Source organism: Capsella rubella, unplaced genomic scaffold, assembly GCF_000375325.1.
Source record: "Capsella rubella cultivar Monte Gargano unplaced genomic scaffold, Caprub1_0 scaffold_8, whole genome shotgun sequence".
In the NCBI taxonomy this organism is placed as follows: domain Eukaryota; kingdom Viridiplantae; phylum Streptophyta; class Magnoliopsida; order Brassicales; family Brassicaceae; genus Capsella; species Capsella rubella.
This window is the reverse complement of record NW_006238916.1, coordinates 7576219-7589808: the sequence shown is the minus strand read 5'-3', so window position 1 is coordinate 7589808 and position 13590 is coordinate 7576219. Positions and strand designations below refer to the sequence as shown.

The 13590-nt window shown below is 35.6% G+C and overlaps 3 protein-coding genes across 5 annotated transcripts; 1 reads left to right on the top strand and 2 right to left on the bottom strand.

Annotated features, from left to right (window-relative positions):
• Positions 1–3463: 3463 nt before the first annotated feature.
• Positions 3464–6662, top strand: LOC17876516 (cyclic nucleotide-gated ion channel 1). The gene is made up of 7 exons (XM_006280028.2): positions 3464–3916; positions 4003–4573; positions 4658–4870; positions 4962–5248; positions 5348–5459; positions 5536–5772; positions 5865–6662. Exons 1-7 carry the CDS (start codon positions 3888–3890, stop codon positions 6564–6566), a joined length of 2151 nt encoding a protein of 716 aa, XP_006280090.1. The 5' UTR covers positions 3464–3887; the 3' UTR covers positions 6567–6662.
• On the bottom strand, positions 6629–9892 carry LOC17876641 (spermine synthase). Of its 3 annotated transcripts, XM_023779633.1 has the most exons (12): positions 9624–9892; positions 9336–9436; positions 8825–9052; positions 8679–8726; positions 8413–8489; positions 8152–8274; positions 7747–7851; positions 7580–7652; positions 7430–7501; positions 7129–7321; positions 6916–7045; positions 6629–6831 (listed from the first exon to the last, which is right to left on the bottom strand). In XM_023779633.1, exons 3-12 carry the CDS (start codon positions 9012–9014, stop codon positions 6763–6765), a joined length of 1080 nt encoding a protein of 359 aa, XP_023635401.1. In that variant the 5' UTR covers positions 9015–9052; positions 9336–9436; positions 9624–9892; the 3' UTR covers positions 6629–6762. The 3 variants fall into 3 exon arrangements, with proteins under 3 accessions (XP_023635401.1, XP_006280696.1, XP_023635404.1); XM_006280634.2 differs by lacking the exon at positions 9336–9436; XM_023779636.1 differs by lacking the exon at positions 9336–9436 and having other exon boundaries at positions 8825–9045.
• Positions 9893–11390: 1498 nt separating this feature from the next.
• Positions 11391–13564, bottom strand: LOC17875492 (RING-H2 finger protein ATL20). The gene is made up of 2 exons (XM_006280509.2): positions 12781–13564; positions 11391–11986 (listed from the first exon to the last, which is right to left on the bottom strand). Exons 1-2 carry the CDS (start codon positions 13493–13495, stop codon positions 11541–11543), a joined length of 1161 nt encoding a protein of 386 aa, XP_006280571.2. The 5' UTR covers positions 13496–13564; the 3' UTR covers positions 11391–11540.
• Between the last annotated feature and the right edge of the window lie 26 nt (positions 13565–13590).

Genomic DNA, 13590 nt, shown 5'->3' with positions numbered 1-13590 from the left:
ATTAGTATTCATAATTCAACTGTCTGTTGTTTCTCGTTATTTTGCACCACTACTAAATTAATTAACCCCTAATAATGAGCTTGTTCTTAGTTTAATTCACTCAGGAAACTATGTTATACACTTATTTGATGTAGATTCCAAATCAGATTAAGTTACATACATAGGTATTATAGGTTTAAATAGTTAAAGAGTATTACAGCTAATGATACGTAATTATTCAATAATTTTTTTCAGCCAGTTTCGTTCCAATGATTAGTATTATTTTAAACAAGTCTGTGTCAACACAAAGAGATGATATTGAAGATTGGACGACTTAACCAGTTGCTTTCTTTGTTATTTTAAACAAGTTTTATTTTCCACAACATTAGTTAACAAATTCTTGAAACAATAGAATCAAAAATATAAGAATACTTGAGCCAAGACTAGCTAGTTCTACCCATTCGAGAGAGATCATTGTATGTTGTGTGTAACTCATTTAGCTAGTAATAAATCTATGAAATATCGTTAATTCTCGGGTTTGAATCTTTGTTAGAAGAAAAAAACGATTTATATACGTGTTAACAAGTATAATCAAAGGTAAAACATACAAAACGATAATATTGAAAGTTTTAAGTTGGTATGGAGCCAAAGAAAATATGAACCTAAAGGCCTGAAATTTCTTTGTTCCACAGAACAAGAAAAAGAGAAGAAGTCCAAAGGATCAGATCATGGCACTGAGATAAACATATATTTATCATCATATGAGTATGTTTTGTTGGAAAATACCATTATCAAAGATAAGGTTTAATTCGGGGAGCTTGTCTAAGGGATGTGAATCACTATATAAAATATATCAACCACTTTTGTGTCACATGTGTACAGCTCTAAATGTACAAAACAACAAAAGATACTATCAATAGGATATGGTATCCTCCCATAAGATTTGGCATTCAAGTACATGATCTTTAATAAATCACAAGAGAGAAAAAAAAAACGCAAAACTCGCCAAGAGATTGTTTCAAAACTGTCCTTTGTCAATTGGTCCCAAAAAAAGAAGACCAAGAATGAAAATGGTAACAACAAATAGAACCCAGAAAAAAATGTTCATAACAACTGTGTGATCATAAGTCACTATTATTCCCGATGACAAAACTTGCTGCTATGATCAAGATTCTTGCTTGATTCAAGAATGTCCAAGCACCCCAACGAAACCCGTGACCATGAACATGATCGTACTCAATTACATGATTGCTTAATGTTAATTACGATATTATATATACCCTAACATCTTCTGGTATGTGTTGAAGAAGACCATTTATCTAATTTAGTCGCACGTAGACAAAACAAACTGTTCTTTTCCATTCAAAATTCAAAGAAAAGAGACCTTGATTACAAACATCTTTTTCTTGTGATAAAGTTATACAGATGAGAGAATATGGTTGACCTGACTTCTAGTATGACTCATCATTATCATCCATGTTCAACGGACTTTGATATAGATGTTTATCGTATTCTATTATATATAGTGTAATCAAATTAAGAAACAGTTGACTTCGTGTTTCATAAATATGGATTATGCATGAAGTTGTATACGTATATATATATATATATTGATCTGGTCTTTAGATCCAAGGGCTGAAAACCTCCCTTGGTCTCCGCTAAGACCAACGTACGAGAAGGGACACGATACAGTCAAGAAGTCAACGGTCTCTATTAGCATTTACCTAACAGTATCAGTTGAAGAAGTGTATAATAAACGTTCAAATTTAATTATTAGCCTTAAACTGTACTTCTAAATTTGTGGAGCACAAGATTTGGTAAAAGGAGAAGAAAAAGAGGAAGAGGTCATGTGGGTTGCTTCGTGATTTGATCGACAGATACTCACGGGCACTGTCTTTATAGTTTATCATCATCTTTCAAAGAACATTCTCATCATCCATTTATATGTAACTACATTATAAGTAGTTAATTAAAGATATATATAACTAAGTTTGAAATTTCTAATTCAATGTTTCAAGAGGATCGTTTTTTTCAAATTATATAATCCGCTCCTTCGATAATTTGTGCCATTCTTACGATGTAATATATGATTTGTTATTGTTAAAAAAAAAAATCAATTTGTACCATGAAATCAAAACTATGTATTGGAAAATAACGTACAAAAAGTTTGATTTTTACTGAATTTTGACAATGATCTCATCAACATTAAACTTTGACGTCAAAATACCAAAATCTAACCTACAAAAATGTAGAGACCAATGAGTCTGTCAAATTATAGAATTTTTGTTTTGCAACGTAAATGATACGTCATTTGAAATTTTGCATGCCTAATTAATATTCATACTAATTAATCACTCTCAGAAGAAAAGGAAATGCCTTGATCAACTCGTAGTTACGTTTCTTTGTCAGCAAATTCGAAGATTGCATTCTTAAGTTGATTTGATGATACCGTAAGGCGTAGGCAAACACATGTTCATATATATGGAACGTAGAAAAAAAAAATCCTTAAGTAATCTCAATGAATTAGCTAGAAGTTTTAAAAAATATATGCTGGAAATTTTTAAAAAAGGAAATTTTGCTAAATAGCAAAATCATTTTTAATTAAGAAAATGGGAATTTGAAAAAAAAAAATTGTTTTACAAAGAATGGACCTTTAAGAACAATTTTATTATGGTACAAAATTTTAAAATATTGAAAAATACATTTTTATATATAGAAAGTAATTTTATATGTTCATAAATAAATGTGCATCTGATATAATATATTAGGTGTACACAAAAACAAACAATATATTATGTAAATTATGCGATAAAATCGTATAAAACGCAATTTCACCAGTTTTGTTTGTTATAACGAAACTCACATTATATGTCTCATTAACAGTTCCTTGATTATAGATTATCTATACCATCTACTGTGAGAGTGTGAGATGCTCTTTTTCTTTTACAAACATAATTCATCCAACATTGTATATATTGATAATTGATGTGAGGATCAAGATATGTAATATAGTTTTCTAAAATACGAGAATTGCTGTTAGCTCTGTAATCTTCCAACATATTCGACTACTAATAATTTGAAGTTAAAACTGGACGACAATTACAGAAAAAAATAACTGACAACTCAATTCAAAAATGATTTCGTACTAATATAGTCTAATACAATACTCAGAAGTTAAAATTTGGTCCCAAATCTTTTTTAAAATATCAAATAGTTTGCAAAGGTATAAGTGTCTTTTTAGGATGACTTAAAATATTAAGAAAAACCACTGAGTCACTGACCAAAAAAATTAAGAAAATCTCAGAGAAACCATTTAAAAAAAAAAAGCAAAGTTTGTGACTTTCGTGGAAACTCCATCCGTCCTCTCTGTCTTGCTAAAGGGCTTCGCTTTCATCATTCAATATTTTCTTCTTCTTCTTCTTCAAATCTTTCAAATCTTTAATCTTCACCATCACTCTCTCTCTCTTTGCTATATCATCTTCCTCTCTTTCTATTTTGTTTCAGGGTCACTTTAGTTTTTTCTTCTTTTGTTGTGATTCAATCTTTGCTTTTGGTCGCTCTTTTCAAGGAAAAACAAAACAAAGATTTCATTTTTATCTTTTTTGGTGGGTTCAAACAGTGTTTGTTCTTTTACCCTTTTATTGTTCTTGTCTTCCCCAAAACCTCTACGATTCTACTGGTTTCTCGGAAGCAAATACACTTGTCCATGTTCCTTTTGATTTCTACTTACCAAGAAAAAAAAAAAAGTTTCTTCCTTTTTTTCTCACCTGTTTACTGGAACTGGGTTTCGTTAGATTGAACTTCAAAGTTTTGAAATTTGAGTTTAGTTTTTGCTGAATTGAAGTTTTATATTCCTCAAATCTTCATGGGAGGTAAAATCTCTGCGATTTGAATTCTAGTTTCTATCTATGAATTTCCGACAAGAGAAGTTTGTAAGGTCAGTGTGTTCCTCCAGATTTGTCTCCTTGAATTCTAGGTTATTTTGGAACTTAATTCGATTGTTCTTCACTTTGTCGGATTCAGGTTTCAGGATTGGAAGTCCGACAAGACTTCCTCTGACGTGGAATATTCCGGCAAAAACGAGGTTCGAAGTGGAATATTCCGGAGAACAATAAGCTCAATCTCCGACAAGTTCCACAGAAGCTTTGAATCAAGCTCCTCAAGGATCAGACTTTTCAAAAGATCTTACAAGTCTTACTCTTTTAAAGAAGCTGTTTCGAAAGGGATTGGTTCAACTCACAAAATCCTTGACCCACAAGGACCTTTTCTTCAGAGATGGAACAAGATCTTCGTTTTAGCTTGTATCATCGCTGTCTCGCTAGACCCTTTGTTCTTCTACGTCCCTATCATCGATGACGCCAAGAAATGTCTTGGTATTGATAGGAAAATGGAGATTACTGCAAGCGTTTTGCGTTCGTTCACTGATGTCTTTTACATCATTCACATCATTTTCCAGTTCCGTACTGGCTTTATTGCTCCTTCTTCACGAGTTTTTGGGAGAGGTGTTCTTGTTGAGGACAAGGGACAGATAGCAAAACGTTACTTGTCATCACATTTCATTATCGACATTTTAGCTGTACTCCCGCTTCCACAGGTGATTCATTGATTGGTTTTGTTTGTGTTTTCCACGCCTTTAGGTTGATTGATGGAGTAATGTGAGTTATTGTGTGTTTCTCAGATGGTGATTTTGATTGTTATTCCACATATGAGAGGCTCACCGTCTCTGAACACGAAGAATATGTTGAAATTCATCGTTTTCTTCCAATATATACCGCGGTTTATAAGAATCTATCCGCTCTACAAGGAAGTGACAAGAACTTCAGGCATACTGACTGAGACAGCTTGGGCTGGAGCTGCTTTTAATCTCTTCCTTTACATGCTAGCTAGTCATGTGAGTTGAAATTCTTTATTACCTTCTTTAACTGTTTTATTATCAGAGCTTGATGTATAATATTTTTTGGTCAAAACCGGTAAATGTGCAGGTGTTTGGTGCTTTCTGGTATTTGTTTTCTATTGAACGTGAAACAGTGTGTTGGAAACAAGCTTGCAAGAAGAGAAAATCTATCTGCATTACGGAGTTGTTGTACTGTGACCCCAAGACTACAGTAGGCAATGCATTCCTCAATGAGTCTTGTCCGATTCAGACGCCAAACACAACACTGTTCGACTTTGGGATATTCCTAAACGCACTTCAGTCTGGTGTAGTGGAATCTCAAGATTTCCCTCAGAAGTTTTTTTACTGTTTCTGGTGGGGTCTTCAAAACCTCAGGTATTGAGATTATGTATCTCAGCAAATTGTTTGCCGTTTGTTATGCAGTGAAGAAACGGCGCTTAGTTCTTGCATCTTTGTTCTGTTTTCTTGATCCAGTTCACTTGGTCAAAACCTTAAAACAAGTACATATGTTTGGGAGATCTGTTTTGCGGTCTTCATTTCTATTGCTGGGCTGGTTTTGTTCTCCTTCTTGATTGGGAACATGCAGGTTAGTCTCATTTTCATCATATTTGCCTTACTGTTTGCAAAATTGTTGTTCTTAATGTCTAGTTTTAAATTTGCAGACGTATCTGCAATCAACGACCACGAGGTTGGAGGAGATGAGAGTCAAGAGAAGAGACGCAGAGCAATGGATGTCTCACCGTTTACTACCGGAGAACTTGCGAAAAAGAATCCGTCGATATGAGCAGTACAAATGGCAAGAGACAAGAGGCGTTGATGAAGAGAATCTTCTTAGTAATCTTCCCAAAGATCTTAGACGCGACATCAAACGCCATCTCTGTCTTGCCCTTCTCATGCGGGTAAAACAAACACCATCTATTCTTTTTACTTGGTTTCTCACTTAAATGGTCAGCGTGACTCTTAATCCTAAATGTTTCTATTGGTTATATAGGTCCCAATGTTTGAGAAAATGGACGAACAGCTTCTTGATGCACTTTGTGACCGATTACAACCTGTGTTGTACACAGAGGAAAGCTATATCGTAAGAGAAGGAGATCCAGTAGACGAAATGCTATTTATAATGCGTGGGAAGCTTCTAACAATGACAACAAACGGTGGAAGAACCGGCTTTTTCAATTCCGAGTATCTTGGAGCCGGTGACTTCTGTGGTGAGGAGCTTTTAACCTGGGCTTTAGACCCACACACCTCCTCAAACCTCCCAATCTCAACAAGAACCGTTCGAGCTCTCATGGAAGTTGAAGCTTTCGCACTTAAAGCCGATGACCTCAAATTCGTGGCATCCCAATTCAGACGTCTTCACAGCAAACAACTGCGGCATACGTTTAGGTTCTACTCGCAACAATGGAGGACTTGGGCTGCTTGCTTCATTCAAGCAGCTTGGAGAAGATACATTAAGAAGAAACTCGAAGAGTCTCTTAAAGAAGAAGAGAATCGGTTGCAGGACGCTTTGGCTAAGGAAGCTTGTGGAAGTTCCCCAAGCCTTGGTGCTACAATATATGCATCACGGTTTGCTGCAAATATCTTACGCACCATACGTAGGAGCGGTTCAGTTAGAAAACCAAGGATGCCGGAACGAATGCCGCCTATGCTACTTCAGAAACCAGCAGAACCAGATTTCAATAGTGATGATTAAATTAATTAGCATATATGTATATGAAGGATTTTATCAGAATACGATTCATGCAAAGTCAAGAATAGAGTCAATATATATAAATAGAAGTCTTTTATATAGGAGTAAGCTTAGAGATACAAAGCTTCCAATTATTTATTATTCCTCTTCAAGAGTTTACAAAGTTTGATATGAGGGATAACGTAGAGCCAAACAGAACTTAAGAAGCCAGAAGTGAAGCCACTTCTCTCCGCAGGAATGTGGGTAAAGCGAATGCTGCTCTGTGCATCTGTTTGGTACAAAGACAGATCAGGATTTTGTCTAAGTGAATATATAATATTCAATGGGGAAACCATAGTTGTGTTAAACTTACATCAGAGTTATAAAACTTCAGTTCTCTTTTATGGGTCATTGCACCATCTAGTTTCTCAATTGGGTTGATTGGGTTCTTGAAATCAACAGCTGGTCCATCGGTAGAGCACAAGACGAAACCAATCACGCCACTGTAAAGAAGGGTTTTGCTCACTTCATGTTTCTGATTCCAGTAGAGATCACACAATTTAATCAGGAGAAAAAGAGAGTTAACCTTGGATATGTGGGGACGCTGCTCCATGCATAATGAACACTTTTGAATGTTTGACGGCAAATGGAAATCATATCTTCTATCAGATGAGTATGGAGCCACATACTTTCCGCCATGTTACAAAGAATTCCTCCAGGCTTCAACGCTCTTGCCAGTGTTTCGAAGAAAGGCTTCTCAACAAGAGCTAGAGCAGGACCTACAATTATATCGAGCGAAACACGTGATAGTTTAAACCAAGTTTTTATATAGAAATTCAAAACAAGAATCACTCAGATATCCGAAGACTTTTGCATATGAATCATACCAACGGGATCTGAAGAATCAACAATGATAGCATCATACTTCCCTTCAGGGGATTTACGGAGGAACTCAGCAGCTGCCAGAAGAAAGTGATATCAACACTAGGAAAATTTCAGATAGGTTTTTTGAATAGAAAATAAGTAGAATCAATTACCATCACCAATGTGGAGTTGAACACGAGGATCCTCAAATCCAACCGCTAACTCGGGGAAGAACTTCTTAGACACCTACAAGAACAAGACCATAGGAATCCCATTCTCTGAGACAGAGGATACCTAAAAATTGTTCATACATATGGCAAGCACAAAACCATAAACTTACATCTATAACCATTTTGTCTATCTCACAGATGTCAATAACCTCAACAGAACTATGGCGAGAAATCTCTCGAAGAACACCACCATCACCTCCACCAACAACAAGAACCTGCAAAAATTTAGACAGTGAAGTCCAGCATTAAAACGCAAGAAAAATGTGAGTGTTTGAGAGTTCCGTATTTCGAATTCAATGTACTCGAATGATTCATCATTGTGAAAAGAGATATCTCATGAGATAAATAGCAAGAAGAGAGCTAAAACAACGCAAGCAAATTATGTTCCATCATATTCTCCATGAAGAGGCACATTCATCACAAATTGAACATACTTTTAGATTGGTTGATTAATTGCAACACGCCACAAGCTTTAAGAAACCAGAGAGACTAAACATTTCAAGGTGAGAAATTACATTTTTCGGGGAAGATATAGAACATAAAGGCAGATGGGCTATCATCTCCTGATATGCACATTCATCTTTTTCAGTCAGCTGTACAATACCATCTAGAACAAGCACCTTTCCGTATGTGGCTGACTGCAAAAACAAAAACAAAATTGAGGTTATCGTAAAGAAGAAACATTACAAACTGCACAAATCAGCCCCAATTAAAAGTAGAAAGATTCAGAAGATTATAAGAACAATCAAACGAAATACAGAGATGCTAGTTTAAACCTCAAACACTAGGACTTCCTGAAAATCTGACTTGTCTTTGAACAGAACTTTCTCAACTTTCAATGAGTGCGCTTCTCCTACAATTATCACATACAACAGTTCAGCTGCATAGGTCACATGAACAAGCACTCTAAAAACCACAAGTCACAAAATTTGAACATTCAGACTCAGCATCTAAAACCAAGCAGGACCTTGTACAAAGACCAATCCTAGGGTAGTAAGATGATGAAAAGCAAGAAAAACAAGCCTATCAAGAGGTAACCTACCTGGCCACATAGGGTTATTGAAATAGACTGCCTTGCCGCCTCTTTTCCCTGCATCCAGATGAGAACAAAATCCAAAACTATAAGAGATATGTTCCAAGAAATTAGGGTAGCGTCTTGACAAGAAAAGGAAGTGAAATTAATCTGACCAGAGCGAGGGTGAGGTTCAGAGAACCAGCCAGAAACAACAGTGGAGTGGCACTTAGCATCTTCCTCAGGTACACATGCCATGGCCTTAAGGCAACAAGTAGGTACAGCCTTCTCTAAACCATTTCCATTACTCGCCTTCCCATCCATAGTCTTCGGGCATACCAAACCTTTTCCGACGTCTCCCTCCATAGACAATCCTTTTCTTCTCCAGCTCCAGCCTCTGTATACTAGACAAACAAAAGCAACACACAGAAACCTTCAAACATTATAATAACCCACACAACATAGAAAAGCACAAAATAAAAAAGCAAAAAAAGTAGCAAGACTTGAGAAACGAACATCGTTGAATAGATTCAGGGAAAATGTCAGAAGCAAAACATTCATCTAGGAGAAGTAATCAAAGGTTTAGTATTTAACCCTAGAACCGAATCAAGAAGAGGAAACCAACGAAGCTAATATTTATAAACATTATTTAACAAATCTTGAAAATTGGAAAGTTGAACACTTTACATAGAACGGTTGGTCCGATTATAGAAGTGTATAACTTGGGAAATCCATCTACCCAAAAAAAGACGAGATTTCTCGTATTGCATCCACCAAATGGGACTATTCTGTAAACGAAAAAAGATGTCTTTTTAATAAAATAGGGTTTACAAAACCCAGAATCATCGAAAAATCGAACCTTTCTCAAGCATCAAGACGAAACAGAGAAAAATCAAGTTCGATTGGGAACAATTAAAAACCTCAAATGCGAACAAGAAAAGATCAGCGGAGAGTGAGAGGAAATGAGAGAGAGACCTGGTCGTGAAACGGCGGAGAAGAGAGAAACTAAACAATGATCTGGAAGAAGGAACAGTGAGCGGGAAAGAAGATTAAAGTAATGATTGAAAAAAAGGAAGAAGAAGAAGAAGAAGAAGGAATTAGATTCGTTCTCTTTCGAATTTGGACTCTCTGATTTGAGTGTGTGTGTCTCTCTCTCTATCTTTTTTAAAAATCTTTCGGTGGTGTGTTGTTGCGTTTCTCACTTCTCTCTCTCTCTCTCTCTCTCTCAGGCTCTTTCTCTGTGTAAAGAGGTCTATTTGTTTCCTCAGATGATCCTCCACGACTGAGACTTTAAAAACAACATTTTTCTTTAATTTTTTTATATTATTTATTTTATTCTCTTGGATTTTTTTTAATTGTTTATGCAAACTATTCTTTTCACATTTTTTGCATTAAAAAATATATACTTTTGTTTACTTTTAAATATAATAATAACATTTAAAATACAGTTTTTAGAGTCTTGGTGCACCAAAAAACAATTAGATTCGAAAAGACTTTTTACAACATAGCTTTGTTGCGGTGGCATTAAAGGGTTACGGTCGGATCCTGTTTGATCTAAAATTTTAGAGAAATTAGAGATAGTGTATGAGATTAATTAGATACGTATCAACTGATATGTTTATGGACCAGATTATCTTATCGTTTGATTGATGAAAGATCCCAATCACAATTTGGTTATGGAACCTTTGTTTGATTTGCGTAAGTTGATCAAACATTTGGTCGATTTGGAGTTGTTAGTCTTTTTACATGATTGATCAAATTTGCTTGTATGAAGATTTGGAAAACTAAGGTTCTGAATGGTAACATACCGCACTGCACTTCTCCCACAATAAAAATCGCAATTACCATTCGGAACCTAACTAGAATTGCCTAAATTTACATTGTTTGATCTAATTGTGACAAGACAAGTTAAATACATTGTCTTGCACAAAAAAAAATAAAAAATTCAACCTTCTCAGTTCTCACCAATAAGAAAATTGGTAGATGAAATGTCATTATCTAAGAAATCTATTACTAGTGACATGTGTCGTTTAAAGATTTAAACGAATATATTTTTGGAGTTTTTTTTCGTTCATCTAATACCATAAGAAGTCACGTAAGCTTCATCGAATATTAAGACGAGCCAAAAAAAACCATAACCTCAAAATGAAGAAAGGTCACATGAAGCAGAATGAATGGGGTAGATAGATGTCTGTCGGTGTCTTTGAACTCTTCTTTAAAGTCTTTTACTAAAAACCAAAGTCATCTTGTCCTTTTCAAGTTTTCATCGTTCGTGTTTTCGAGACTCTTCTCATTCTTCTTTTCTACTTCGGCCCTCATTAAAAACTATGGAACAAGACTACCAAGTTTTTTTTTTGTGTATGTTTGGACCATAATAAATCTTTTCAATGGACTCGTACAATAACGTTATTGTGTATGTTTCAATCCACATAAATTTAAAATTTTCAAATTTTTATATAATCTGTTGAATGGATTTACAATAATGTTATTTTGTATGTTTGGACCACCCAACGTTTTACATGAGCTAATATTTTTAAAATTGTGGGATATACAGATTCTTTCTCTTATCCTCTATAATGCTTAGAACACGTAATGTCATCATGTATATATAAAGACTTAGGATAATACCATAGTAGATTAGTAATGATCACAAGTCTTGAGATTATGTCTTATTACTAATTTAAATTTGAACTTACGTAGTTAGTCAATTTCTGCTAACATTTTTTCATTGGCAATTTTAAAAATAAAACTCTTATTTTCATATACATAAACAATCGTAAATAATAAACATCATTTAGATTTAAACGGATGGAGTATTAAACTAACTAACAAATACTGTAAAGAAAAAGAAAAAAAAACACAAAGGAGACTAATTATGCTTAAGTAAACTTCTCAAGCGGCAATAAAAATCTGCTCCGGAGAGTTCCGACAGACAGGACAAGTCCCGTTCAACTTCAGCCACTCGTCAATACAATCAGCATGGAAACAATGTTGACAGGGTGGTATTGTCCTAAGTGTCTCCTTCGGTTCGTACTCCGACAAACAAATGGCACACGTCGAATCGTCTATTTTCGGCAGCCTTTTGCTCTCCCCCAGTACTATTTTCGGATACGACTCTATAGTAGGCTCATCAAGACCCGTTACAACGACACCAGAATGCAAATAATGGGCTGCTTGAGCGTTGTTGATATGATCTGGTGGGCTTGGGACGAGACGTCTTCGTTTGATGATACACTCGTTGATTTTGCTATACACAAAACAGAAGAGACCAAAGGCGATTAAAGCTCCTGGTATCCCGGCACCGATGGCTATTGCGTAACGAGCTCTTCTTGGTATAGCTGAAATAATTAGTGAAAAAGCTATGATTAGTTATCTTTTAATCATTTGTAATGGAAAAAACAAAAGTAATAAAGAAGAAAAATGTGCCTAGATGTAATTGGTGCAAGAGAAGACTCTTTTAGTAAATGGGGTAACAATTAAAATCGTTGACTAAAGGGAGAGACGTAGGGCAAAGTTGGAGATATATATATATATATATATAAGAGATAAAGTCAATGCACCGGAGCTTTCATTATTACGGCACCGACCTGTTTTGTCCACTTACTTAATTATACCAACTAACTTCACCCATTCGTCTCAATGAATGCGTCTGCGTGTGTGTGTTTTTCTCTTTAGTGAAAGTGAAAGAAGTGTAAGAAAAAATAAAGGTATAACAAAAACGTGTGTGTCTTCACATTCATAAGCTACTCAGTTTAGTTAAGGAACTACTTTGTTTGGTTTGGTTCGTTTCTACAAAATGAAAATGCATGTGTACACGCACGGACGCACCTATTGGTTCATTAGTCAATCTATCAAAGTTGAATAGTCTCATGTTCGTTTTCGGATTTATACAAATCAGAACGGACCAAAATAATTGGTTATTAAGTAAACTTGTCGTTCAACTATAATATTTGTATTATATATTCATACAAACACACATGACTCGTTCAACACAAAATTTCGTCATGGTCTACGTCAGTTTTTCATGTTATATAATTATATAATCAAATCAAATTTTACTAAAAAGATAACAATCAAGAACTTGTTGATAATTAAAAAGAAGTAAAAAATCAAGAACTTGTTAATTAATTACCTGGTTTATGAACATGAGAGCAAATGGTGTCACGAGAAGAGTTACTCTTAATCCCACACTTACCACCTCTAATCTCACACTTCCTACACCTCGGAACCCTCCAAGTAAGCCAGAGGTTATCACTCAAATCCGAAGACGACACGGTCTGCTCATAAAACGGCCACCGAACCGGAACATAAACCGTTTTCATCAACCGGCAAGACCGAGACGACAAGTAGTTCATCATCCTAGTCGAAGGAGTAGCAAACACCGTGCTGTTCTCATCGCTCAAGCACGTTATCGGATTCAACGGACTAAAACGGAGGTACTCTGTTTTCGAAGTAGGACACTTAAAGAACGTGAACTGACGTGAGTAAACGCCACTAAACGGCGTCGCTGAGAGGTTTAGCTCTAAGATCCTTCGTGGGAGACAGTTGTTTGGGTCGTTGATCCAAATCTCTTGAGCTGCGTAGTCGATCTCTTCTACCGTGAAGTTGCCGGAGAAAGGTAACGTTATGGTGGTTCTGTTAATATCGCACGTTAAGTCAAAGCTTTTGTCGTAACCGCAAGATTGTGATTGCTGAGGTTTTAAACGGAAAGGGAAACGGATGGTCGGGCCGTCACGGCGACAAACGGCGTTAGTGCATGTAACGGTGGCAGTGGTGGTGGTGGTCGTCGTCGGGATTAGGAGAGATAGAAACAAGAGAGAGAATGATATTGTTTTTGTTAAATCCATTTTTTTTTTTTTGGTTAGGTGTTGTAAACTAAAGAAGTGTGACCAAAACCTTTTTGTACGTAAGCATTAGTAGTAGTAATGTAGTATATATATAT

Bases quoted from the DNA above. Each gene is read 5' to 3' on its own strand.
- LOC17876641 (XM_023779633.1), bottom strand. From the start codon at position 9,014: ATGGAGGGAGACGTCGGAAAAGGTTTGGTATGCCCGAAGACTATGGAT. The intron at 7,852-8,151 runs GTAATTTCTCAC...AAATTTTTGCAG, and splicing joins CTATATCTTCCCCGAAAAAT to GTTCTTGTTGTTGGTGGAGG. The intron at 7,046-7,128 runs GTTAACTCTCTT...CCTTCTTTACAG, and splicing joins AGCGTCCCCACATATCCAAG to TGGCGTGATTGGTTTCGTCT.
- LOC17875492 (XM_006280509.2), bottom strand. From the start codon at position 13,495: ATGGATTTAACAAAAACAATATCATTCTCTCTCTTGTTTCTATCTCTC. The intron at 11,987-12,780 runs GTAATTAATTAA...TAATTATTTCAG, and splicing joins CTCTCATGTTCATAAACCAG to CTATACCAAGAAGAGCTCGT.
- LOC17876516 (XM_006280028.2), top strand. From the start codon at position 3,888: ATGAATTTCCGACAAGAGAAGTTTGTAAG. The intron at 5,249-5,347 runs GTATTGAGATTA...TTCTTGATCCAG, and splicing joins TGGGGTCTTCAAAACCTCAG to TTCACTTGGTCAAAACCTTA. The intron at 5,460-5,535 runs GTTAGTCTCATT...TTAAATTTGCAG, and splicing joins TCTTGATTGGGAACATGCAG to ACGTATCTGCAATCAACGAC.